The sequence below is a fragment of the Ambystoma mexicanum genome, chromosome 7q, assembly GCF_040938575.1.
Source record: "Ambystoma mexicanum isolate Mex_15411 chromosome 7q, UKY_AmexF1_1, whole genome shotgun sequence".
NCBI classification, from domain to species: Eukaryota; Metazoa; Chordata; class Amphibia; order Caudata; family Ambystomatidae; genus Ambystoma; species Ambystoma mexicanum.
Window position 1 is genome coordinate 661,396,792 of NC_090941.1, and position 25,593 is coordinate 661,422,384.

A 25,593-nucleotide genomic window follows, 5' to 3' on the forward strand; every position below is an offset into this window, starting at 1 on the left:
GACACAGGCTTATGGGGTCTACGCTAAGAAATGAGCAGCTGAGAGGCACCTGAGGATCTAAGCCCCACAGTATTTTGTTCAAAACATTTTAAATATTGCACCACACATAGTTTGTGATCTTCTGGAAAAGCAGGATATGATAATGACAAAAGCTTGCATTTTGTTCTCTTAGAGATAAAGAAGGTTACCCCTTGAGAGGAAAGTGCTTTATTATTCACATCTAATGCTTTGACGAAGACACAATAACATGGTCAGCTTGGAGAAGAGTTGCTGCAAGGTTTACTTGCTATTATGAGGCCAAGATTGAAACAAATTCAGGAACAAATTGACATTCCACAAAAAGGGAATACTTAACTCTAGGTGGGACTTTGATGCACATAGATTTAAGAGCCTTACGCACCAGCTCTCCCATAACCAACACATGCCCAGCAGAAATGGCCAACCTGAACCTGTTAATAGTTCTGTACGCCTTACTCTCCTTGAACAACTGAACCAAGAAATTAACCACCCCTACTGGAGGGGCAGAAACTGGATTGAGTTGCCGAGCCACGCACCAACTACCCACCGGCTCGAACCTGAGGTGTGACTCAACTTGGTGGAGGCTGCCCAAGAGACCTTGATGATACAGAGAGAGTCCTGCGAAAGCCCTCAGAAGCACCAGTAAGAGCTGAAATCTTCCAGCCCATAAGGGAGAGATGCCCCCGATGGGCCAGATTGTGAGGGAGGCCTATGGATCCGTTATTACATGAAGGTGGAGAGGAAGAAGTCGAGGGACATGGACCGCCAATTCCAGCAGTGCCGGAAACCACACCTGAGAGGTCCAAAAGGGAGTCACTATTACCATTGTTACAGCCTGCCTGCACACTTGTATTAGGACCCTTGATATCATAGCGAAAGGGGAAACGGCATAGGATAGGGGGTCCGACTAATTCTGAAGGAAAGTATCGGCAGCTATTACGTTGGGATTGGGTCTCCAACTGTAAAAATGGGGCACCTTGCAATTGAGCCTGGAGGCCGAGAGATCTATGTGAATTGGACGCCACAGAGAGTAGATCTTGGCAAAAATGGCCTTGTCCAAAGTCCAGTTGGTCCTGTCCTGAAGGCACCTCGCATTCCAGTCCGCCACTGCATTGCTGGACCCCGGAAGGTACTGTGTTTTTAATAGAATATTCCTGTCCAGGCAATAGTTACAAAAATCCCTTGCCTGATCCACTAGGGCCTTGGAGCGAGATCCCCCCAGATGGTTTATGTACCGAACTGCCGATGCATTGTCCATCCGAAGAAGGGCCCAGCAATTCCCCTGATCTTTGAGAAGACTCTGGACCACAAAGAAACCCGCTAAAAGCTCCAGGCAGTTGATATACAGAGATTGCTCTTGATCTCACCACTTTTCCCCAGTGGACACCTGCCCTATCCTAGCACCCCAGCCTCCCCTGCTGGCATCCGACTCCAGCATGACATCCGGATATGGTACAAAAATAGCTGTGCCATTCCAGGCGTCCATGTGTCTGAGCCACCAAAGGAGTTCTACCCTGGATTTGGGCGACAGCACTATCAGTTGTAAGGCAGACTCTTTTGCAGATGTCTGCCCTTGAGGGGTTGTCAAGCCCTGTAATGAAGTGGCTCTGGAAATATGGCTTGAATGGAGGCTGATAGCATCCCCACTATCCTGGTTTTTCTGCCTGAGGGAGACCCTCCCCTTCCTTAGGAGGAGGCGAATCTCCTTTCGGATTTTGGAGAGGTTGCTCTCTGGAAGCAGCAGGATGCACTGCCTGGAATCTATACAGAAGCCCAGAAATTGGATACATTGCGTTGGCTGGAAATTGACTTCTTTGCATTTATGACAAAGTCCAGCACTTGCAAAAGAGAGACTGTTAAAGCCAAATGAATCTGAAGAGTCTGAAAGCTGTGCGCTAGAAGGAGCGTGTGTCGTCCAGATATATGACCTGAGATGAGCCATCACTGGCTTCATTAGCTTGGTGAAGCACCATGGGGATGATAAGAGGCCAAATGGGAGGGAGGCAAACTGCCAAGTGCGAGTCCTGGAGAAACTCCTGGTGGGGATGGTAAATTGGGACTACCAAGTATGCATCCTTGAGTTCGATTTTGACCATTTAAACTGCAGGGAGAAGGATGTCTCTGAGCAGGTGAATTCCCTCCATTTTGAAATATTGATAAACCACAAAAGAGTTGAAGACTCCTAAATTTATAACTGGATGAAACCCTTCCTCGGGTTTTGGGACTAGGAAGATCATCCTTAGGAATTGAAAGGCCCTGAAGGTGTCCGGCACCACCACCCACTTGTAAATGAGGTCTAAGACCTCTGCATTGACTAATTTCTGTTTGGCTTTGTTGAAGAAGAGAGAAAGAGAGAATGCCAGTTGACATGGAGGGGAATAAAACTCTAGTTGAAAACCTCTCACAGTTTGTAACACCCAGGAATCTGAAGTGAGCGCCTCCCACTGAGGAACAAACTTGGCCAACCTTTCCCCTAAACTTTTGTGGGAGGAAACATTTGAAACACGTGGTATTTCCAGGAGCTGTCCTTGCTCTACCAGTACCCCTGCGGGCACATCTTCTCCACTGGAACCACGCTTTTGTCCGATTTGGGCCCCTCGAGCAGAGGAGGAATTGTGAGCACCTCTGTATGTGTATTGCCTGAGATGGGCATAGTCCTGGGAGGAGCGGCTAGAGGAGCAGGCTCTACCTCTTCCAGCCTTTTCAAAAATCCGAGGGGCAAAAACTTTTCCGGTGATAGCCTATGCCTTATCTAGGGCTGATAAGGTAAGTACATAAGCTGATAGGTCTTTAATGAACCTTTCTCCGAAACAAATTGCCCTGTGCTTTGGGACCTGCCACCACTTCTGCCATATCTGCCAATTTTTTATCGATCTGCATAAGGAGTGCCTTACACCATTCCCTGGAAATGGTGGTGTTCGTATTGCTGATCAGGCAGGTGGCCTTTTGCACCCAGCCCCGGAGGGCCTGAACATCTACAGGTGAATCAGAGAGCACAGCATCCTCTGATAACTCAAAAATCTGCGTCAGGGGACCCAGGATATCTAACAATTTATCTTGACAGCCCCTCAAGGCCTTATCTACCCCCTTTTTGGGGTCCTTCCCTTTTTAACATAGGAATTAAACCATGGGCTGGTCGATATCTGGAGTAAGGGCCACCTTGTCTGGGATGACAGGTGTAGGACACTCAGAGCGGAGCTTGTTCCTATCCTCCTTAAGCAAGGGTCTCCTAACCCAGTGTTTCAAGACAGCAGAGACAGCAGAGACAGCATCAGATGGGTGCCACTCCGCTGACCTGGGATGCTGAATGAGGGAAGGATCGAAGAAAGGCACCCTCTTTTGCCCAACAACGGACGCCACCCTGGGAGAGATCTACAAAGGCCCCTTTTTTCTTCCGTCTCTTGGGCAGGGAATCTGAATCTTCAGAACTATCCTGCGGAGATATGGGCACGGAAGGGACTTTAGTAGTTGGCCCTGACTGACTTGGCCAGGAAGGAAAAGACTGCGACTGAGTGGGGCCCTCATGAACACATTTTTGCTTTAGCCCCCTTTTAGAGGAGAGCCCCTGACCTTGGGAACTAGAAACTGGACTGAGTTGTCCCTCCAAATGCTTGAACTTCCAATACACATGCGCTGGAAGCAAAGGCCCTGCCTCAGAATGAGGGTGAAAATCAGAGATTTTATTAATAAGTTTATCAAAAGCTGAGGCAAGAGTGGAATTAAGGTCATGAAGGGCAGAATCCATAGTATCCTGAATTACCCATGTTACTGATGGCAGGGCAGAAGGGGATACCTCCCGAAACCCTCTGATAGAACCATCTTCCCCCAACCTATAATGTTTCTTTGAAGGCCTAACTTGGGTACTGGCATTGTCTGAAGAAGGTCCCTCACCCCCTTACTAGCTACCATGATCACCGAATGACTGGGTATGAAACTGTGGGAGGGAATAGAAGAAAAGAAAAACTAAAATAATACACTGCACATAGACTTGTGACACAATAAATGAGGGAACAGCTGTTAAACACTAAGGCACTGTAATGATGTTTACTATATACGCCGAGCAGGCATCGTGCGTACAGCTGCTTTCCCCTTTGGCGGGGGGTGGTAAGGAAGGCATGGTATCAACAGTAAGACAGACACAAGTGATCCCAGTTCAAGGGTGTTTATTGAACTTCAACTGGGTTGTAAAAATGCCTATCGAATCCTAAATCTAAAGACGAGAGCAAGCCATGACCATCAAATAATAATAAAGCAGTCCTAGTGATGTCTTGTCAAAATAAAGTGCATATACTAATAAACCCTTTTGCCAATTCTTACTTCTAAAAACAAATAGTGTGGGAAACAATGTTATGTAAAAGAAAAGTGTTCAAGAAATGATATGTCAGGACATTCCCCTCCACACGTTTTTAGCACGGGACAAGGTGGCACACTTGAGCTTAAATAGTCTCTGGCTTCTCTGGCATGAGGATGCAGTTCGAATCTCACTATCAGGGCCTTCTGTACAAAAGTCTCTTTGCCATTCAAAGTCTCTTACTTCAGAGGGCCTGATAGGACAAACATTCAAAGGTTCTTTTCTCCTCAGGATTCTTATGTACAACTTCTTGGGTGATTTTCGATTCACCCTTGGTCCCCTTCGACCAGGCTCAGGCTCACCTTATCACATATCCTTCTAGGGTGATTTTCGCTTCACCCCGGGTCACCCTCTGCCGGGCTCAGACCCACTGTAACATAAGGCTTTCAATTGATCTACCTCTGCCGGGCTCGGACCAACTTTATCCACTTTGCCACAAACTTTCTTTACTGTATCAAAATCGAAGACATTCGACTGTGCGTAGGCTTTTGCTTGACCCATTGCTGGACCACTTTGATTCACATTTATTCATTCACTTTCAAATGATCAAATGTATCTACTTTTGTTACTCCTCAGCTGCATACCTCACAGAGACCTTCGATTGAGCACCCATGTGGTGCTGATCCACTCTGTCAAAGGTATTGTAGCTTGGTTTAAAGTACAATCGCTCATCATGCTCGTCATACAATGTTGCTGCTTGCAGCCTTGGCTTCAGCCATTACCGGTCTTGTATTGACCACCCCAACTCACCGGCTCTGTCGTTTTCACTAAAGTGGCTTTGTTCTTGCAGCCAAGGACAGTATGACAGTGGCTGGCGATTCTCCCCACCTTGATCATTGGCGTGTGAGGGTCCTGGGTATCTCTGCCACACAATACAGGATTCTTCAGACTATTTTCCTGGTCTTATGTTTTCCAATCTTGAGGACTTGTGAAAGCAACAGTTCCTTGGCAAAAAGGTCAAGGGTACTTCCCACCTTGTGATCCCTTTCTGTTTTGTTGTCTTTCTCCTCTTGTTAAACTGCCATCTTGGAACTGCTGTTTCCTCATGTGTTTTGCCTCGCTCAGAGTGTGCTCTTGTGCGCCGCCTTTTATCTGTGTGGGGAAGTGTAATGAAGTCAGGTGTGAGTGATTGACGATAATTCCCTGACCTCACCTGACCATAGTATTTGGACATGTCAGGTACATGGCTCAGGTTTTAGTCTATTTTCCCTTAAAGCGTGCTGTCAGGGAGTAAGTGTTCGTGTTGTAAAAGGGGGGGTGGGTAGAGTTTCTTAATATCCCACTGGGTTGATGGGGTAAAGGTGTTACATGGAAGGGTATACAACATCTCACCATCCGGTGTCCCACTCCCACTCCCCGAAGACTCCTCACCAAGGTGATCCTCGTGCACCGGTCCTGGCCGGTGGTCAGTCATAATGTAGAATGCAATAATGTAGAAAGTCAAAATGTCGAATTTTTTTGAAATAAATAAATAAATAAATATATAATTAAAATGTGTTGAGTATGAGGGGTGAGAGGGTGGTGGGGAGGTGGGGGTGTGGCCGGGGGGTCTTGGGTGCAGGGGGTTGGGTGGGGGACCCCCCCTAGTAAATGATACTCTTTTTGTTTATTTATTTATTGATAGTGCTAATTGACATTTTTTTTTCAACATTTTTTTTTCTAAAAATTGACTCTTTTCATTATATGTATAGGTTTTCGACATTATTGTTTTCTACATTTTTTTCTATATTTTTGTAAGTCGACATTTTTTTTTCTACATTATGACTATAAACCGTCCTGGCCACCTGGACGACAGATCCCTGGGGACTAGTGGGTGAGACAACTTCTGGTTTCTCACAGCGTGCAGTAGAAATGCTCGAACACTGACAGTGAGCGAGGGAAACACCTTGCTTGAGGAGAAAAAGTGAAGCCTGGCAGCTGAACAGGCCTCACTCAGGTGAGGCTAGCCCGAGTTGGGAGAGCTTCCCAATGGGCGAGAGATTCACCTGCAGCACCACAGGCGCTGGCTTTGAAGGTCTCTGCGAGTCGGACCTCAGTAACTTGGACCAGGAAAGCAAAAGCGTTCACCGCCTGGAGTGACAGGACAGGACAAACAAACGATTGTCTCTGTGCTACCGCAAAACCTTTGGTCGCGTATGAGAAGGTAATTAAATAATGCTGACAAGCCTGAGGGGACAAGCCAGTGCTGAGGCCGGCAAAGCACCACGCCCTCATAAACCTGAAGAAATGAGGCCTGTGAACACACTGTGTAAAAGTAGAACAATGCCAGACTAAAGGCTGCAAAATAACTGCAGTGTTAACCCTGACTAGCAACAAAGAACATATCTGAAGGGAATGACTTAGCTTGTGGCATCAGCAGCAAAGAAAGAGCATGTGGTCTTAGAGGAAAGGACTTATATAGGGGAGGATCTCTGCCCATTGGTTGGTGGCAGGGACCTATCCTCCATCTTTGTTTGGGGTGTTTTTCGCTTCAGTTTACTTGAATCACTAACTTTCAGTTTAAAAGTAAAAAGAAACTTATTTTGTGTTAAAAAAAATTCTCTTTGCTGCTGTGGTGTCAAGTAGTAAAGATTTGTAGACATACTATGAAACCTCTTGTCTTGATATTAGAATCAAATTAAAACCGGCAATCAACCTAACCAGCGCATAGTTAATAACTTTGCCAAGTGCCACGATCGCTCCTGCTCAGGTGGGAGAAGGGAAGGCCACGCCAGACCGCAAATCCAAAAAGCTTAGTGAACCCCAAAGACAAGAGAAAGGGAACAGATGTACGTGTGGGAAAAAACGCTTGCGCCAAAAGAAAGAAATCATTGCACAGTAACCATGCTCACAGTTTGCCTTGAGTTTTGAGTCTTTTAAGTCTATAAAGTACGTTCCACAATCAACCGTCCCTTTTATGCCTTCTGCTTAATTGCATTGTGGTACTTGTGTCTTTCATTAAGGGTTGGGGGATGGTGATAGTTCTACATTTGATCACTTTTCCTGCCCTATTTCTATGAATAAACACAGAGCTATGCAGGCTGTACCTCTACCGCCCCCTCTGAGGACGGGCCATCCCCTGTGTGTCCAATCAAATGTCTGCCTTCTACTGCCATCAGAAACCTTTACCTACTCACAGCATGCAAACCTCCTGCTGCCGCATTCTTTTGTGAGTGGGACGCCTGAACTCACGGCCTCTGTTAATGACTTATCTCAGTCTCTCCCCAGACATCTACAGCGACCTCTTATCACTGAAATGTAGAAGGCCTGTCCTGGCCATGTTTCCACTTTGACAAAGAGGCTACGGTTCAATAGGTATCTTTCAACAAGGGAATACCTGGTGAAATGTTACTTGTGGCAGGTCTGTTCTGTTCTCCTGCTGCTAGTAACCTGCCTACCTATATCTTCCCTCTAACCCATTAAACTTCGTCTAAAAAAACATGTTCTTTCTATTTGCTCTTTTTGGTTGTCATTTACCCATGTATTGTACCGTTTGATTTCTCTGTATAGCGCTTAGGCGGTGAGCGCCGTATACATACAATTAAAAACTAATAACACCCTGCCAGTAACTGTGTCAGTGTTCCTGCACCGTATATATTTAGGACTGAAGTGGGGAGGGTGCACACAAATAGAATAAAGTGTATGAGATTCACCTACAGAGCAGAATCCTTTCCCTAATGTTCTCAACATATAGATAGCCTACATTGGTGCACGTAAAACTATACGTAGATAATGAGGCACTGCCACTGTTTTCTAAATGGGTGACATGGAAAAACCCAATTGCACAATCATATACCTTATTGCGTACATGCTATTAAAGATCTTACCTTCTTTGCCATGAAGGGATTACTTTCAAACATGTTTAAAATAACAAACATAAAGTTGCTCACGCTGTCCCTTTTCTCTTACCTAGGCTCGCTTACCTGTAAAATGGATGGCCCCTGAAAGCTTGTTTGAAGGAATATATACTATTAAAAGTGATGTTTGGTCTTATGGAATATTGCTGTGGGAAATCTTCTCCATCGGTACAGTACAGTATGGACAATTACACAATACTATATACAATTGTGTGTCTAGACCATTACTAACATTAAAGGTGTGCCATATTATCTATAGGTGTGAATCCATACCCAGGCATGCAGGTTGACGGGAACTTCTACAAACTACTCCGAAATGGGTTTAAGATGGACCAACCATATTATGCTACAGAAGAAATGTAAGTGATTATCATTTAGGAATGCTCTATGCTGTCATTATCCAGGTTAACATGTGTAAGCGGGGTGTACTCAGTCCTGTCGACCCCCAGATCTGGTGTCAATTTTCTTCTCAAATGTTCAGCAAAACAGTTACAGTTCCTGCACCCTCACATGTCACACTTGGAAACTAAGACATGGAACTGGAAACAACATGTTGGATCTATAATAAAAGACAACAGCCCAGTCACATTTCAAAAAAATCTCACCGATCTGCAATTCTTCTGTAGGTGTCCTCTAAGAATCCAGGCGTGTGTCAGTTACCTTTGTTTTTTTAACATGTTATAATAAAATATTATCAGCACCGGGGGTGGGGGGGCGCAGCCAATCGGATTCTGCAGAACGCTCGTTGAAATCTCTGATCTCAGCCCACGTTTTACAGAACCCTCCCCCCAAACACCCCCCCCCCCCCCCCGCAGGATGACATTTTTTTTTTTTTTTAAATATAACCCATAACCACCTCCATCCACTTACCTTTCGGCAGTGGTGTTACTGTCTGCCATCCTCAGTGCTCTGGATGGCCGCCATGGAAAGGGAGTCCCGCCTTACCTTTCCATGGTGGCCATCTTGGGAAAGGATTTTCCTTCGTTCAACGGGATGCGTGAAGCGTCCTGTTGAACAAAGGAAAAAAAATGTTTTGTGCTACTTTGGCAACCTGGGGTGATAATGGCCTTAACACCCGATCTGTCCCGCCTCATCGGTTGTTAACACCACATTATAATTAGCATTATTATTATTGTATTTATTGAGCGCTGGCCTAGCATTAGGAAGCTTGGATCACTTTTCAAGCCATAGGAGGAAGGACAAGGTGAAGGAAGCATAGATAAAAGGGAGCAGGGAGCAAACAACAGAGAAGTGGCAGGGGAGAACATTTGGCAGCAAGACAACCAGTGGAGGAAAAAGGGGGGAGCAGATCAACCACTCCCAGGTTAAGTGGGGATAGGAGGGTGTGTGGACCTAAGTGTTCGGGAGGAACCATTCCTGGAAGAGGATGGTCTCGAGCTCCTTCCTAAAACATAGGAGCAAGAGGGTGTTTCTGGTTTTGATGGAGAAGAGGTTCCAGAGTCTGGGGTCATCGACAGAAAAGGTCTGTCTTCTGGTACTTTCCCTTCTGCACTAACGGAGTTCAAGTCTGCACATGCTCTTACTTCTGGTGGATCATAGACGTCTGGAGATGATGTGTTTCTCAGTGAGAAAGCTTGGGGACTTGAGAATGACAAACTTGTAAATTAGATGATGCAGCAGGACTTGAAGATGATATGAACTTGATGCAGCAACCAGTACAGTTTGATAAAGGTAGGCAGGACGTGATCAAATTTGCGGAGTACTTTGATAAGTCATGCTGCAGCCTGTAGGACACATCTCAGGGGTATCAGGATACTAGCTGGAAGGCCTTCCATAAGGGCATTGACACCATTCTGGTGGGAGAGAACAGAGGCTTGGACAGCATATCTGAAGATGAAGAGCTTCATTTTCTGCAGGAGAGAAAGGTGATGTCTTCCTTCCTATAAGGTGCTTGAAGGCCAGGTGTCTGTCGATGTCGAACCAAAGGGATTTGGTGCAGGTGATCAACTGGGGTGTGAAGGCCCCAAGGTTCGTAGTGGAGATCCAGGTCTGGATGTCATGGGATGCAGTGTTGTTGCTCAGCAGTAGGAATTCAGTCTTGGCTGGGTTAGGCTTTAGGTAAGCATTGCACATTCTATTTGTCACATTGTTTTGGCGATGTGCACTGGATACAAACCAAAAGTAATCAAATGTAAAACACCTGGCATGCTTGTGGCGTAAATACATAAAGGCTGTAAAATGTTTGTTCCTGTTTTGCACCAACATTCATAAAGCATTATACTATGCTAGTGCAATAAATTCCAAAATGGGTAAAAGATTTTTAAATGAGTTTCTCGCAGTAGAAAACATGTGTTAGTGCAAAAGGCGGTGCCAGAAAAGATACTCACTGATGCATGACATTACATAACAATTTGCTTTTTTTTTTCAAATGAGCAGCACCCTGATACACTGTTGAACCCACAGTGGGCCCTTTAAATCAGTAACACATCGTACGAGGATGGGGATGCAGAATAACTCTTACAACAAATAATAAGACCAACTCAAGAAGTTGGCCAAATTTCTCCTCTGACTGTGTTGTTTTCAATTGTCTAAAACAGGGTGTTACAATGGACGTCAACAGACGTTCGCTTGAGCTCTCAATCATTTTGCAGAAAAACACAATTATATAGCAAAAATGTGTCATACGTGATGTCATACTGCATGTCAAACTAAGAAAAACCTATGGGGATTGTGATTGGCTTAAGGGGAGCATCTAAGTATACTTTCTATATAGGGATGGGTTGCGATTCGGTCTCTACAGTCAGGTGGACAACTTATGCCCAACCCTAGTGCAAGTCATCTGCATCAGTTACTAGATACATGATACACAATTGGCTATCAAACTATAAGGCACTTCCTTATATGGCCCTCTACAATTGGTTGGCACGCTTGTGCCCTTCTGGAACATTCAGCTCACTAGCAGCACATAAACTGGTACCCTAGGTGCCAGTGGGTGGTCTCCCCACCCAAATAGCAGAACACCTCTCATTGCTCATGCAGTCTCCCTTTCAGACTGTCTTTGAACTTGTCCTTGTAATAGTAGCAATGCTCCTGAGAATAAAAGGGAGTATAGGCACACTGTTATCGCACTCCAGGTCTGTACGCCCAACTCCTATTTCCATCCTTGCCACACATGACAGGAGACCGTATTTCTGTCTGTTTTGAAGCATTTAATTGTCTTGAATTAATAAACTTGGCACTCATGGTGTTCTTTCTTGCACCTTAAGAAGGGCTGATTTAGCTTCTCATGTTCACTGTTCTTCAAGGATAGATAACCGGTTCTTGGCCACTCCATCCTTTGACAACAGGCCAGACAGCTATTCCAGGCCTTTCCTTGATCTTCAGCTGTTTTCTTACTGTGACACAGCCCTCCAATGCTTCTTTCTTCACAGGTTTGAGTTTACTAAATGTGTGACACTGATGTCCAGAATTCTTTATAATGGCGGCACCGCCTGCAGTCTTTTCACTACGCAATTATCAGCAAGAAGAGACCTGCTAATGAATGGCCAAAACACAGTCGTGTCAACTCCCTTCCCAGTGTTAACACACACACTGTAAATGTTTGTAATTTGAATACACTTTGTCCATATTTTCATTTGTTTCAATATGATCCGTAATGGCAACAAGGATTGTAAATGCATTATAGTGTGATCCAGGCACAAATGCACGGATAAACAATAATTGTATCATTTGGAGATATTATTTCTAAATTGATAAATGTCCTGTTTATACTTCTTTTTACAAAAATCTACTTTTGGTGTATTATTTATTAATTAACAAGAGAAAAATGTGTCTTTTCAAAAAATCATTGATGTGTTCCAAATCTGAAATTTTGATAATTATTGTGTATCAATCGTGTGAGGTGTCTATAACAAACAGAGAAATCTGGAAAAAATGTCCAGAGAGCAAAACTGTGTTGCTTACAAAATGTATCAATTTTTATTAACCATGATACAAAAATGTACAAAGTAGTCAATTAATGACACAATACTTTAAAGACCATATTATTACAAAACACAACAGCATGGGTAAACATAACACATGGCTAAAATTAGTCCATCATCAAAAGCATTCATAGTGCAGCATTCAAACCATACAACATTCAAAATGACATTCATCCAAACAACAATAGCTAAAAATAACAATAACACAATTGATTCACAATCGGGAGTGAGTACAATCCCCACATCCCGTCTAGTTATTTTAATATTTTAGAAGTTCGAAAAACATACAATAGAAATAATTAAAACAATCTATCATAAGGGTGGATCTAGGAGTGAAAATGTTGTGTAGATCACATCCCTGTAAGAAAAGCTCAACCGGTTTCGACGTAGTATGTTTATTGCACAACGTCTTCATCACGAGATGTGGGATGAAAGACTGCAAGAGAAGAGCTTTACTGCATAAATATGCAGCAGTTCCCCATCTCATAGAACGAACCCAACAATTAAAATTGGATTGTGTACCCACCATGTGCCACCTATTACAAACCATTTAAAGAAAAAGTGAAATATTTAGGTGCTGGGGAAATCAAGCAGAATCAGGAACACATCCCAGTAGCAGAGTTATATTTAGAAAGACCAGACGCAGACGTGCCTGCCCCGTGGAGTGTGCAAAAGAGCACACATTTGGATGGAGGCACCACAGAGGGACTTCAAAGGAGAGAGACATATGCACCAGACCAGTTAAGGTGACGGAATGACCAAGAAATTATCAAATCCTAATGAGGGAGTAGGCTAGTTAATGATGAGCCAAACTGACCTCACACGATGAGCCAATTACAGCCATGATGAATGAGAAAGTCTCTATACTGGAATCTGTACCCACAAGGGCTGCAGCTATTCAAGAACTGGAAAACAGTCGTGGCACAAGTGAGACCAAAAAGAGTTGTAGACTGCACAGAAAAAACTACTGTGAAAGATAAAATGATTACCTGCCAGTGCAGAAGGGCTGTACTTGGTGGTGCCCAACATTATTAAATATGATGAGATACCCACCTGGGTGTTCGATACAGTGGGAGAGGTCGTGTCAGCAAGAAGTTATAACAAACAGGCCATCAAACCTAGGCTTGTGCAATTTCCACGTGAAGTTTCGATCAACACGGTATCACCAGTTTTGGTACTGATAAAAGTTCAGAAGATCCGGTTGCTGGATGGTTTTCATATGTGTTCTGAAACCGACCCCCCTGGCGCTTGAGTTGATCTCAAATGAGAGAGATACTAGTGGTCCTACATGTCAAATAATCACGTAATTAATTTCCTAACATTTTTGCTCTGGGCATCACTTCTACTCCTTGATGGAGGAGTCAAAGGTGTGCTCATGTATCTTCCTGTCACTAGTTTGTAGGGTGTGAGGTGATTGTCCGAACCAGGCTGATTCCTTAGGGCATATAAAGCTAATAATATAGCCATCCCTTTTTCTGTGTCAGCTTGAGCTTGGCAAACCTTTCTCTAAGGAGGCTGTTGAATCTCTCACATATACTGTTCGTGTGCGGGTGATAAGCAGAAGAAAACTTGTGCTTAATACTCAACAATGGTTATATCTGTTCAAAGACTTCATTGACAAAATGTGGCCCATTATCAGATCTCAACACTTCACACACTCCCCAGCTTGGAAAGAATTCACGTACTAAATACATTTCTGCGCAAGTGGCATGATGGTGTGTACATGGACCTGCTTCGATCCACCTACAGAAGGGACACACCACTACTATCAGATACCTGTATCCACTACATACCTGCAGCATATCAATGTAGTAGATATGTAAATGCTGAAAAGGAGCATTCGGTCGATGAATGACTCCTCTAATCGTCCCAGTGTATGCCCAGCTGTAAACCTTTGAAATACGATGCAGTTTACTACATAAAATGCAATGTGTTCTAACAAATTTGGTACAAACCATTCTTCTGCAATTGTTGCAGCAAGACTTTCCCTAGTTATATGCGCAGGGTAATGCAGCTGTTCAAGTGCTACCCTTAATAAGGCTGCTGGCATCACCGGGTTTCCAGTGCTGTCCTGTCGCCATAATGCTCCAGTGGGGATAAAGAACACCTGCTTCGTTTCCACATTCGTGCTCTTCCTGTGGTACACTTCCTTGAATCTCCATTAATTGTATTCTCGGTAAATGATTAAATCCTTCTATCACTACCATAATCATGACTACTTTGTCTTTGACATCTGGAGTATCAAAACTTGAAATATCTGGTGAATATGCAACCCTTTTGGCATCTGTGTCTGCGGCTTTGCTCCTGCAAGAAATAAAGTCAATTTGCTTAGTATGTGCTGTGCATTTAACTATCGCTATGGCTACTACTGGAAGTTGTAGTGCCTTAATAAGCCTGTCCAATAAAGATGTGTGCTGCACTGGAGTGCCGTCTGCTAGGAGGTAGCCCCTCCTTTTCCAACGTGCTAGCCCTGCACATAAGGTTGACGTCATATAGGCGGAGTCACTGTATGCTGTCACTTCCTGCCCTTCATGATTCTCGAGCTGCGACAATAAGCGCTACCAATTCTGCTGCTTGCGCTGAAAAGTGAGATGGTAATCTTCAACTTGCTACAACTTCAAACTTACCATTTGCTCTGTGCCTCATTACAGCTGCACCAGAATGCCTTTCTCCTCTTGTTTGATACATTTTTGAAGAACCATCAATAAAGAGAATTTCCCCTCCTGACAACACATTTTCCTTTATGCATGGTATATCATCATAAAACTCTACATAATTCATGCAGTCATGCACATGCTCGCCCTCTGTCACTGGCTCAGCTACAAAAGTGGCAGGGTTCACTATTTTCCATCTAACAATTGTAATCGCTGGGTTTGAAATTATCATGTCGTAAACAGAAGCTCTCTGAGATGTCAATCCTCCGTTGGGTTTCTCTAAAATGACAAACATAGCATGTTCCACGAAAAGAGTCATAGAGCAGCCCATTACAATGCTTGTAGACTTCTCAATTGCAAACGCGGTGGCTACCAACCACTGTTCACAAGAAAAGTGTCCCTTCATAACTGGGTCTAGAATCACACTATAATACGCTAGAGGCTTCTAACCCCCACTGTGATTCTCTGTGTAAGCGCTGCAGTCATAACTGTCCCATTTGTGCGCGAAAATAAGAAAAACTCCTCAGCATAATTGGGAATTCCTAAAACAGGGGCTGTACAAATTGTTTCCGTCGGCTCTTCAAACCCTCCCTCCATTTCCTCAGTCCATTCTATTTTTTCCTTGTTTGCCTGTGCTTTCTTTAAATCCTGCAAAAGCGGTCTTGTGTACGAACTGTAGTCAAACACCCAGGCTCTTACATAATTACACAGCCCCAAAATCGGTTGCATCTGTTTCACTGTGTGCGGTTTTGCAGTCTTCATGATCGCCTCAGCTCTTTCAGGTATTACTCTTTTTCCCTCCTGTGAAATCAACTGGCCTATGTATAACACCTCTTCTTGACAATACTGCAGCTTCTCTTTGTCTACCGTGTATCCCTGGTCTGCTAGGATAGTCATTAACTGAATCGAGTCCTGTCTGCACTCATCTTCTGTGATGCTACAAATTAAAATGTCATCTACATACTGTATCACAGTGCTCTTCAAATCAATATTTCCTAGGTCCATCTGAAGGAGTCTGTTAAAGATCGATGGGGACTCACAGTACCCTTGGGGCAAATGAGTATGTTTCAGATGAGTCTGGCAAAACATAAATGAAGTCAAGTCTTGCGAGTCTTTGTGCAACGGGATTCTGAAAAACGCATTTTTCAAATCGATCACTGTGAAATATCGAGCTTCTACTGGGATACTACATAGTATCGTCGCTGGCTTCAGAACTAAAGGAAACTCTGCATCTACAATCTGGTTAATCGGTCTCATATCTTGTATAAATCTATATGATTCTGACAGTGCTCGGATACCATGTTCCATCAGTGCTGACAAAGGGCCTCATCACGAGTTTGGCTGTAACCCTTAAATCCGGCGGTCGCGCTATTACCGCCTGATTTAAGGGTCCGCCAAATCAGGGCTTCGGCGGATTTCTCCCCATCTCTGAGCTGGGGGGAAATCCGCCGAAAATTCGCGCTATTACCGCCGGCGGATTTCCCGCCGGCGGTAATAGCGTGAAAATTCCCCATTGAGCCCAATGGGGAATGGGGCATTCCCGAATAGGCTCAGTGGGGAATGGGGAATTAGCGCCGAGGGGTTTGGCGGTAGGGCTAATACCGCCAGCGGTAATACCGCCGGCATTACCGCCCAACTTGTGATGACGCCCATAGTCTTAAAAATACCCTCATCTGCCTGTCGAGACAATTGCTCCTGGTTTCAGCTTTATTTTAATTCCGCTACCCCCTTCAATAGAGTTATGTCATGAGGGCCTGTAATCCATAAGGTGCTTGGCACCTTCTCCATGTCTTCGTCAAAGAAATTCTGGGCGCTGCCACATTATCGCCATTCGCCGTGGGATTTCCCTTTTCTCCATTCTAATAAAGTATTTGATGCTCATAAAGAGCACTACTTCATCATCTGCTGGGTCATCTCTAAACTTCCCTTTTCAATAGCTATGACTGCTCTCCATGGTCTATCCTCATCATCCGTTCCTAGGAGCATTGCCATTTCCCCTCGTACTATGGCTGCATCTAATTCGATAGGGATTGTCTGTCCCCCTCTTCGTCCATGGGTATCTGTGGTCTATACAAAAATTAATCAGATATTCTCATAGTTCTTCCCACTAAGCCAGGTAGCCATGTCAACAGACTGCTCAGTCGTAAAGAAAAACCTGTGGTTCTATTGGAACGCCTCGCAGAGCCATTTGCCCTGTGAATGCCAATATAAATTCACCCAAATTCATGTAATGTATTCCAAAAGTTGAACACACTCTCTTCATCAGTAAAAGAAATGGTCATATTGAGTTTTGTTATCAAATCTCTTCCCAAAATATTAACTGGCGTTTGTCTTGAATACAACAATGGAACTGACATATCATACTCTCCTATAGAGACTGGAAATTCATCAGTAAAAGGAACTTGACTCGTAGCTCCAGAGAACCCTTGAGCATTCATGGCTTTTCCCAACACTGGATATTTTCCTCCTCGTATACATGAACGAGTAGCCCCAGTGTCTACTAAAAATGAAAAAGATTTGCCTCCAATAGTCACATCGACCCTTGGTTCCTCTTGTGGGTCTGGTGTCACTGATAGTACTGAACACATCAAGTCGCCCTGTGAGCTGTGCTATTGTGGATACATGCATACCCCTGTACCCATGAAAGGATTTCCTGCCACCACAGTGACATCCCCTATTCTAGTTGTCAGTAACTGTCTCGTGTTTGCATTCTGTTGTATCTGTTGTATCTGCGTAGGGGCGTGCTGCAACTGCCCTTGCGGTGGATTCATTTGTGCTTGCTGTAATTGCTGTGGTGGCTGTACCTGTTGCATTTGCGGCGTCTGTGTCTGATACCCTGATTTTGGGCAAACCCTTCCCTGGCTTGTGAACTATATGCTGGAGGATAAGCTATCCTCCCTTTGAGAATTGACCCCGCAAGCAATGTGCCCTAGAGTTATGTCATGAGGGCCTGTAATCCATAAGGTGCTTGGCACCTTCTCCATGTCTTCGTCAAAGAAATTCTGGGCGCTGCCACATTATCGCCATTCGCCGTGGGATTTCCCTTTTCTCCATTCTAATAAAGTATTTGATGCTCATAAAGAGCACTACTTCATCATCTGCTGGGTCATCTCTAAACTCCCCTTTTCAATAGCTATCACTGCTCTCCATGGTCTATCCTCATCATCCGTTCCTAGGAGCATTGCCATTTCCCCTCGTACTATGGCTGCATCTAATTCGATAGGGATTGTCTGTCCCCCTCTTCGTCCATGGGTATCTGTGGTCTATACAAAAATTAATCAGATATTCTCATAGTTCTTCCCACTAAGCCAGGTAGCCATGTCAACAGACTGCTCAGTCGTAAAGAAAAACCTGTGGTTCTATTGGAACGCCTCGCAGAGCCATTTGCCCTGTGAATGCCAATATAAATTCACCCAAATTCATGTAATGTATTCCAAAAGTTGAACACACTCTCTTCATCAGTAAAAGAAATGGTCATATTGAGTTTTGTTATCAAATCTCTTCCCAAAATATTAACTGGCGTTTGTCTTGAATACAACAATGGAACTGACATATCATACTCTCCTATAGAGACTGGAAATTCATCAGTAAAAGGAACTTGACTCGTAGCTCCAGAGAACCCTTGAGCATTCATGGCTTTTCCCAACACTGGATATTTTCCTCCTCGTATACATGAACGAGTAGCCCCAGTGTCTACTAAAAATGAAAAAGATTTGCCTCCAATAGTCACATCGACCCTTGGTTCCTCTTGTGGGTCTGGTGTCACTGATAGTACTGAACACATCAAGTCGCCCTGTGAGCTGTGCTATTGTGGATACATGCATACCCCTGTACCCATGAAAGGATTTCCTGCCACCACAGTGACATCCCCTATTCTAGTTGTCAGTAACTGTCTCGTGTTTGCATTCTGTTGTATCTGTTGTATCTGCGTAGGGGCGTGCTGCAACTGCCCTTGCGGTGGATTCATTTGTGCTTGCTGTAATTGCTGTGGTGGCTGTACCTGTTGCATTTGCGGCGTCTGTGTCTGATACCCTGATTTTGGGCAAACCCTTCCCTGGCTTGTGAACTATATGCTGGAGGATAAGCTATCCTCCCTTTGAGAATTGACCCCGCAAGCAATGTGCCCTATCATCCCACAAGTCCAACATACAAGAGAAGCCCTTCTAGCTAGTCCCCCTTGGTTGAACTCTCGATGCGCATCTGATTCTCATTCTGTGCATTCTGAAACCCACCTTGATTGTTTTGGAATCCACCCCATCCTCTGTATCCCTTGCCTCTACCTCGTGGTACACACCTATTCCCTCCTTGGGTAATCAGACGCTGATCATTCGTCTGCGATGTACCTGCTGCTTGGTGTACTCCTAGTCCTTCTCCGCTTGTCAATACTACCCCTTCTATTGCACATTTTGACAATTTCTTCTGTACCAGTTTAGCTTCCTCAAGTTTCCTAGCCTCTTCTCTCTTCTTGTTTTTCTCCTGCAACAGCCGACAGTGATGACCTATTGTCAATTGTATTTCTGCCCATGGCTTTGCTTCCATTCTCACTTGCTTTTTCATTTGCCTCTGTACTTGCTTGGGCAACCCTTGACATAGAATGTGGTGAAATAATGCCACAGTTTTCTCCCCACGGTTCCCTTGTTTCAAGATTCCAGTGCTCTTGAATGTCCTGAATATAAGCAAGAGGACCTTCATCTTCTTTCATTTTACGTGTCATGATTGCACCCATGTCTGACATATCAGGATACTGTACCCTGAGAGCACTCCAGACATCTGCTCTACAATTATTAAACATTGCTTCATCGTGCGCTGTGTTCTGTGGTGTCACACTTGAATAGCCTGCTCTCTTCCATATGTCATCAGCTCTTCCCCCATGAATTGCTGATAAGAGACTCTTAATGTCCCCTATTGCTAGCGTGTTTCCTCCTGTAATTTTTTCCAAATCATACATCTATTTTCCTGCACCCAATGGGGGTGATTATGAGGTTGGAGGTAATGGAAAAACGATGCCGGTAAAGGATTAGCGGCATCGCATACCGCTCCGGGCTATTCCGACCTAAGAGCCCGCTATTAGAGGCACCGTTAATAAACTTAGATGTGGAAGGCCTGTTGCCCTCATCCCGGGCCCTCTTCCGGGGTGTGGTCGGCTGTGGGGTGAGTCCTGGGCCTTGCTGTCATGATCTGAGCCTGTGGGGGTCGGAGAGAGGGATGGCATGAGTGCTGGTTTGAGAAGCATCATGCATACATTTGTATAATTGCTCATCTACACAATAGAGGGTTATAGGCAGTGGAGTTTGGATGATCACATTGCTTGCTATATGGGTGGGTAATGCAGGCATCCGTCGGGGTCACTCATGTTGGGGCAGACGTATGCTATGTGACATGCATATTTGTTGTGGCCTGCATGCAGTGTGACTTATGCCATTAACATCTTAGTGTGGTTTATGTAAGGTATGGCATTGCCTTGCTGCAGGCATCTGCATGTGTCTGTGCTGCGTACGACAACTAGGCTGGGAATGTGTGTGTATTGGGCCATGGTTTGCCTCTTTAGACAGACATATTGGTGGACTAACATCAGACTCTGCGCTACAGTGTTTTCTTTGGACACTCACCTCCTTCAGCCGATGAGGTGGCACCACACTCCATGTCCCCCATGCGTGATGACAGCCTCCCTCTTGACGCTCTGGGCAAACACGACATCGGCATTCTCTGCCAGGGTCTCCGCAAGCATGGTTAGCTCGTCTTCATTAAAGCACTCATTGCGCTGGTGGGAGGCGCCCTTTTTCTCAGCCTTGGGCATTGTATTGTTGTTGTGGATTGAATTTGGCACACAGCAATGTATTACAGGTCCTGGCTGCTGAGGATGGCAATGGATTGTGTTTTTAAAGATGGCCGATGTGCTCTTTCCCTTTCCTGTGCGATGAAGCTACTTCCGGTTCCGCTTATTTACAGTGACTGTTATTAGCGGTCACCGCTAATGCCGTCTTGATTCATGCCGGTAGTGCAATCTGCGCTTTAAATGATGCCGCTAAGGGCCATTTTCGGGACTTTACCGGCATGCCGGTAATGGCGTTCTAGCCTTTGGTTGCTCTAGATTGGACCATCTTACTTTTTTGTCCATCTGCAGGCTTCCCTTGGGGGCACATGCACCTCCTCCCTACGGAAGGATTCTCTTTCTTCGTCTGACATATCTAGTCCCCAACTAGTGTGACCTCATCCCCTTCACCCTTATCTAAGGTCAGTCTGCTTAAGGATAAGGCTCTATGCTCGAGGCTGCACAGATTTTCCGCTTTGCTTCGTGATTGGAAGACCAGCATGTGATCTCCCTTCCCTCGGCTTCCTAATTTACTACCTTCCCTTAATTTTTTATAGGCTTTATCGATCCTGTCTCCGATGTTTCCTATACCAAAGTTCTCTTCTAAGGCTACTCTAGATGGCCCTGACTTTGCTCCCTGTAACGGGAGGAGCTCCTCTATATTGCCCCATTATATCGCTGGACTTGGCTCCATTAGCTCCTTTTGAATGATGTTAATATTGCGCTCCCGTTGTCTTCTCTTACGTTCTATTTCTTAATCTAGTTCTCTTTGCTTTCTCACCTCCCATCTAACTCTCTCCTCTTCCTGTCTTATTTCTTCTCTCCTTGCCCCTGCTCTCCTTTCTTCCTCTTCTTTTCGTCTCTGTATTCATTTGTCCATTAATTTCTGCGCTTCCTCCTCTTCTCTTTTCCCTTGTTGCCTATCCTGTTCTTCTATTGCTCTCTGCCTGTTGTCATGCTTCCTTTGTTCCTCTGCCATTTCTTCTTTCTTTTGTTGCACCTCCTGATACATCTGTTCTCGCCGCTGTCTGTTCTTTCTTTTATGCTCATCTTCCTTAAATCTCCTTTCTCGTTCCCTGACTTTTCTATCCTGTTTGTCCTGATCTTCTTTTTGCCTTGCTTCCTCAATGCTTTTCCCATCTAGCTTGAGCAATATCTGTCCTCCCATCCATTTGTTCTGTACAAGTGTTACCTCGTCTGCTTTATCCTTCTCTCCTTTCCACCTCTTAATCTCTTGTTCTATCTCTGTCGATATATTTGATTGCTCACTTTTCCCCTCTTTGTCCTGCAAGATCTTAAAGAGCTCCTCTTTTCTCTTACTATCCTCTGGACTGTCGTCACTGCTATAAGCGGGTGGTACGTATATCGGATTACTATACCCGTTTGCTGCTTTCAGTTCCTTTAACGGATACAATCGTACATCTTCCGTTCTATCGCAGGTTACATTTGGCGAGGTAAGGGGAGATGAGGGCTCAGCACCTTCCTCCTTACAATGATGAAGCATCCACTCCTCAGGTGGTGGATCCTCCCACTCTTCCTGGTACATCTTTCAAAGCTCTAAAATAGTGCATCTTTTTTTATCTTCTTTCCGTGTACGCAGTGTGCAAGTATGGGGTCGTGTGTTGCAATACTGCTTTCCACAGTGATTCCCCTTCTGGCCATGGCATGAACATTTTATCTGCCATTCCTTTCACCCATTCTGCACTATACACTATACAATTCAGGTATACAGTGCAACTATGTAGTTAAAAAGGTTTACTTAACAGAATACTTAAACTGCAGTGAGCATATGCAAACCCCAAGACAATCCCCTTCATTTGCCCCATACAGAGACACTGCCCAATGACACACTTCCTATAATGCTATTTGGAGTTTGAGTTCCGAAGCCCATTGCCTTTTTCTTTAGGCCTTTTATTCTACATAGCTGTTCCTACCTTCCTGGGCTGCACTGGAGTGAGTTTATGTCCTTGTATCTTTTGGATGTTTACTTCTTGCTAAACAACTATAACCTTTGTCTGTGATGTTTTCAAATGCTAGATCACAGAAAGGGTTGATGTGTTACATTTAACTGTGAAAATAGGTATGCTGAACAGGATCTACCAGCCATTACCTCTCTGCTGGTATAACATTTCTGTATTAATTTACATATGTGTGTCACCTATGCAAATGTGCTTAGCCCCCTGCTCTTCTGGTGAGAAAGGAACATTATAGGGGAGGAAGAAACACTGCCCATATTAAGGCCTTACTCGACGAGCCTGTCTTAACAGGAACACTTTTTCAAAGGCCTGTCCCCATATCTTCTTGACACCCAAAGGAGTGCGTGGGAGCCAAGTGCCCCCTCACGCCCAGAATTGGGATGCATTGTAGAACATGGCTTCTCTCCTGTCTGTGATCGTATTTCTGCCTGTTGCTCAATCTAACTTTGCTGAGCATGAAATCCCATATTTATTCTCAGCCAATCTGACCCAGATCACGTTTGTATCTTGCTCTGCTAGGCATTCTCCGACAGGCAGAATTTCTTTCCAACCATTCATATTAAATACATTGGCCAATATATAATAGCCACAAACTATCAGACATAATCAGAAAGAGTTAACATCTCTAGAAGTGGAGTTGGTAAATCTGCTTGAACAGGATTTGTTGTGTCAGAGAACAGTGAAAATGTATAATAAACAGTAGTAGGAGGGAAATTCAGTAGATGTGTAATGCTTTGCTGTTTAATGAGAATATCTTGCGGAGACATTGACATCTTTTGTTCACAACCTTTGAAGGGGGTGTGCCTTCGACTATTTTGAAAGGATTTATTCTTTCATTGTTCCAAACTTTTCCGATGGTCTCAGGGAGTTTCCCTTTACTACAGTTCTCAAATAGGGAATCATTCTCTGACCCCATTCCACAATGTAGACACTCTTAAATTTCTTCAGGTTTCTACACGAGAGAATTTCTGATCTATTTGTTGTGTAAGCAAAGTCAGGATCTTGTTTTGCGGAAACTCTCGTGGTTCATGCCTGGTAAACTATTTATTAAGCTTCATCGAGCTTGAGCTTGGAAAGAACACTGGGGCTATTGCATTCAAAGGTTTTTGACTTACAGATGCTCTATGAATGCTCTATGGGACTCTCCATTCTGGAAAGGAATACACATTCTGACACTGCTTCATGTGATAATCAAGGGAATCCAGTGCCGAGTCCTAACTGCAGAAGTAGTTGAGCTCTTTCTGCTGGATTTTCCCACTCATTTACAATGAGACTCTCATAGAGTGCTCTGTACTGGTTGTAGGGTTTTGACAGCTCAATAACTCAAAATCTAATTTGGGTTTGATTGCTAATATGCAGAGTGTTTACATTTATGTATAACATTAGCTCAGATGTGTGTTGCTCATTGTAGGTCTACATAGGTGATTGTCTTAACAATTTGTTAGGAACAACATTGAACATCTTATTTTAGAAGTTGTTCACTGTGTAGAGCTCTTCCCAGATTGTCTTTTTCTATCTATTGCATCGCAGCATGCGCCAGAAGTTAATTACTTGTCATGCCTCCCATTACCACTCGAAATGTTTCCCAAATTCCAATCAACACCCAAGCTGTTTGGGGCCAAAAAAAAGAGGTTTTGCCTCATTTTCCCCTCACTTTCCACAGATTCTGTAATTGAACCTAAATAACTCATTGGCAGCATACATAATGGAATAAGAATACTAAAGGGGAATATATTTCAAGTTTAGACCACCCAAGAGCTTAACATATATTTCACTATTACACCACTCGTGCATATTTAATTTCCTATAATTCATGGATTACCAGTATATCTTTCATCCCATATGTTTATCACGCTAGTACCTGGACTTATACTATGTTAAATAATTGATCTTCCTGATGAGCCATTAGAGTGGTGAAGAATTGACTATGATGAATTGATTATTAATACTAAGGGTTTAAGAAATTAGAGTTACTGATTATAAGGAATTGTTTATTCAAACTAAGGATTTGGGAAATTGATTATTTAAAATGAGAAGAATTGATCATGAGGAACTGATTATTCAAACTAAGGATTAAAGAAATTGGAGGAACCGATTATGAGGAATTGACTATTCAAACTATGTATTTGAGCAACCGATTATACAAATCTGAGGATTCAACTATTAAAGACAAGATTTCTATCAAGCATGTAATCATTCAAAATTAGAATGTAATTAATATAAATCCCAAGCATAAGAATCCCTTACCTAAATAATAAGAGGATTTAATTATTATAAATAAGGATTTCAAGATTCAAATCACCAAACACTAGTATTCCAGCACATGAAACAAATTGGAAATTCATAATTGACTGTTACATTGGAATGTCGTAGTACTTCCCTAGAACATTTTATCCATCTAGCCATGGAACCACATAACTAAGACTTTATGAAATATTGCCCTTATTCACAAAAAATATTCAGAAAAACATAATATTTTTTGGGAGTGTGGATTTCAATACTTTTTCTCATTTCAATTAATACATTCATTTCTTACTTGACCTTTCTTACAAATTATGAAAAGAGATGTTATATTTCTAACATCAGTTGTGCTGCACACAAGCAACAACATCCTTTGGTTATGTATTCAAATATGGGAAATATAACAGGAATTTCCTGTGGGTGTATTGCAGCATTTACAGCAATGTTAACTATCAAACAGGTAGCACACAAATAAAAAATATGTTCCTGCACCTCTTAACAGAGTCTAATTGATGCATAGTATCAAAATCTCCCTTTATTTACCGTATATTTAATATAATATGATTCTAACTGCACTAAGATGTTAGTCAGGTCCATAATTAAATGAATGGGATCATCTCAAGGTTTATTTCTAGTTAGATAACTATAAAGTTAATAGTAATAAAAAGCGTCTTGACCTTTGTTTAGTTGCATCATGTTCTTAGTTCTTAGTCGGTCGAAGTTTCTTTATTCAGCAATTCTTTATAAAATACTACAATTGA

The 25,593-nt window shown here is 43.5% G+C and overlaps 1 protein-coding gene across 2 annotated transcripts in view; it reads left to right on the forward strand.

The window, feature by feature from the left end:
- The window catches only part of FLT3 (fms related receptor tyrosine kinase 3), an 842,728-nt gene that overhangs the window by 758,279 nt on the left and 58,856 nt on the right, over nucleotides 1–25,593 (forward strand). For both annotated transcript variants that reach the window (XM_069639890.1, XM_069639891.1), the window contains exons 21-22: nucleotides 8,262–8,373; nucleotides 8,465–8,564. In XM_069639890.1, coding sequence (XP_069495991.1) covers nucleotides 8,262–8,373; nucleotides 8,465–8,564 — 212 coding nt within the window. The remainder of the gene's footprint in view (nucleotides 1–8,261; nucleotides 8,374–8,464; nucleotides 8,565–25,593) is intronic.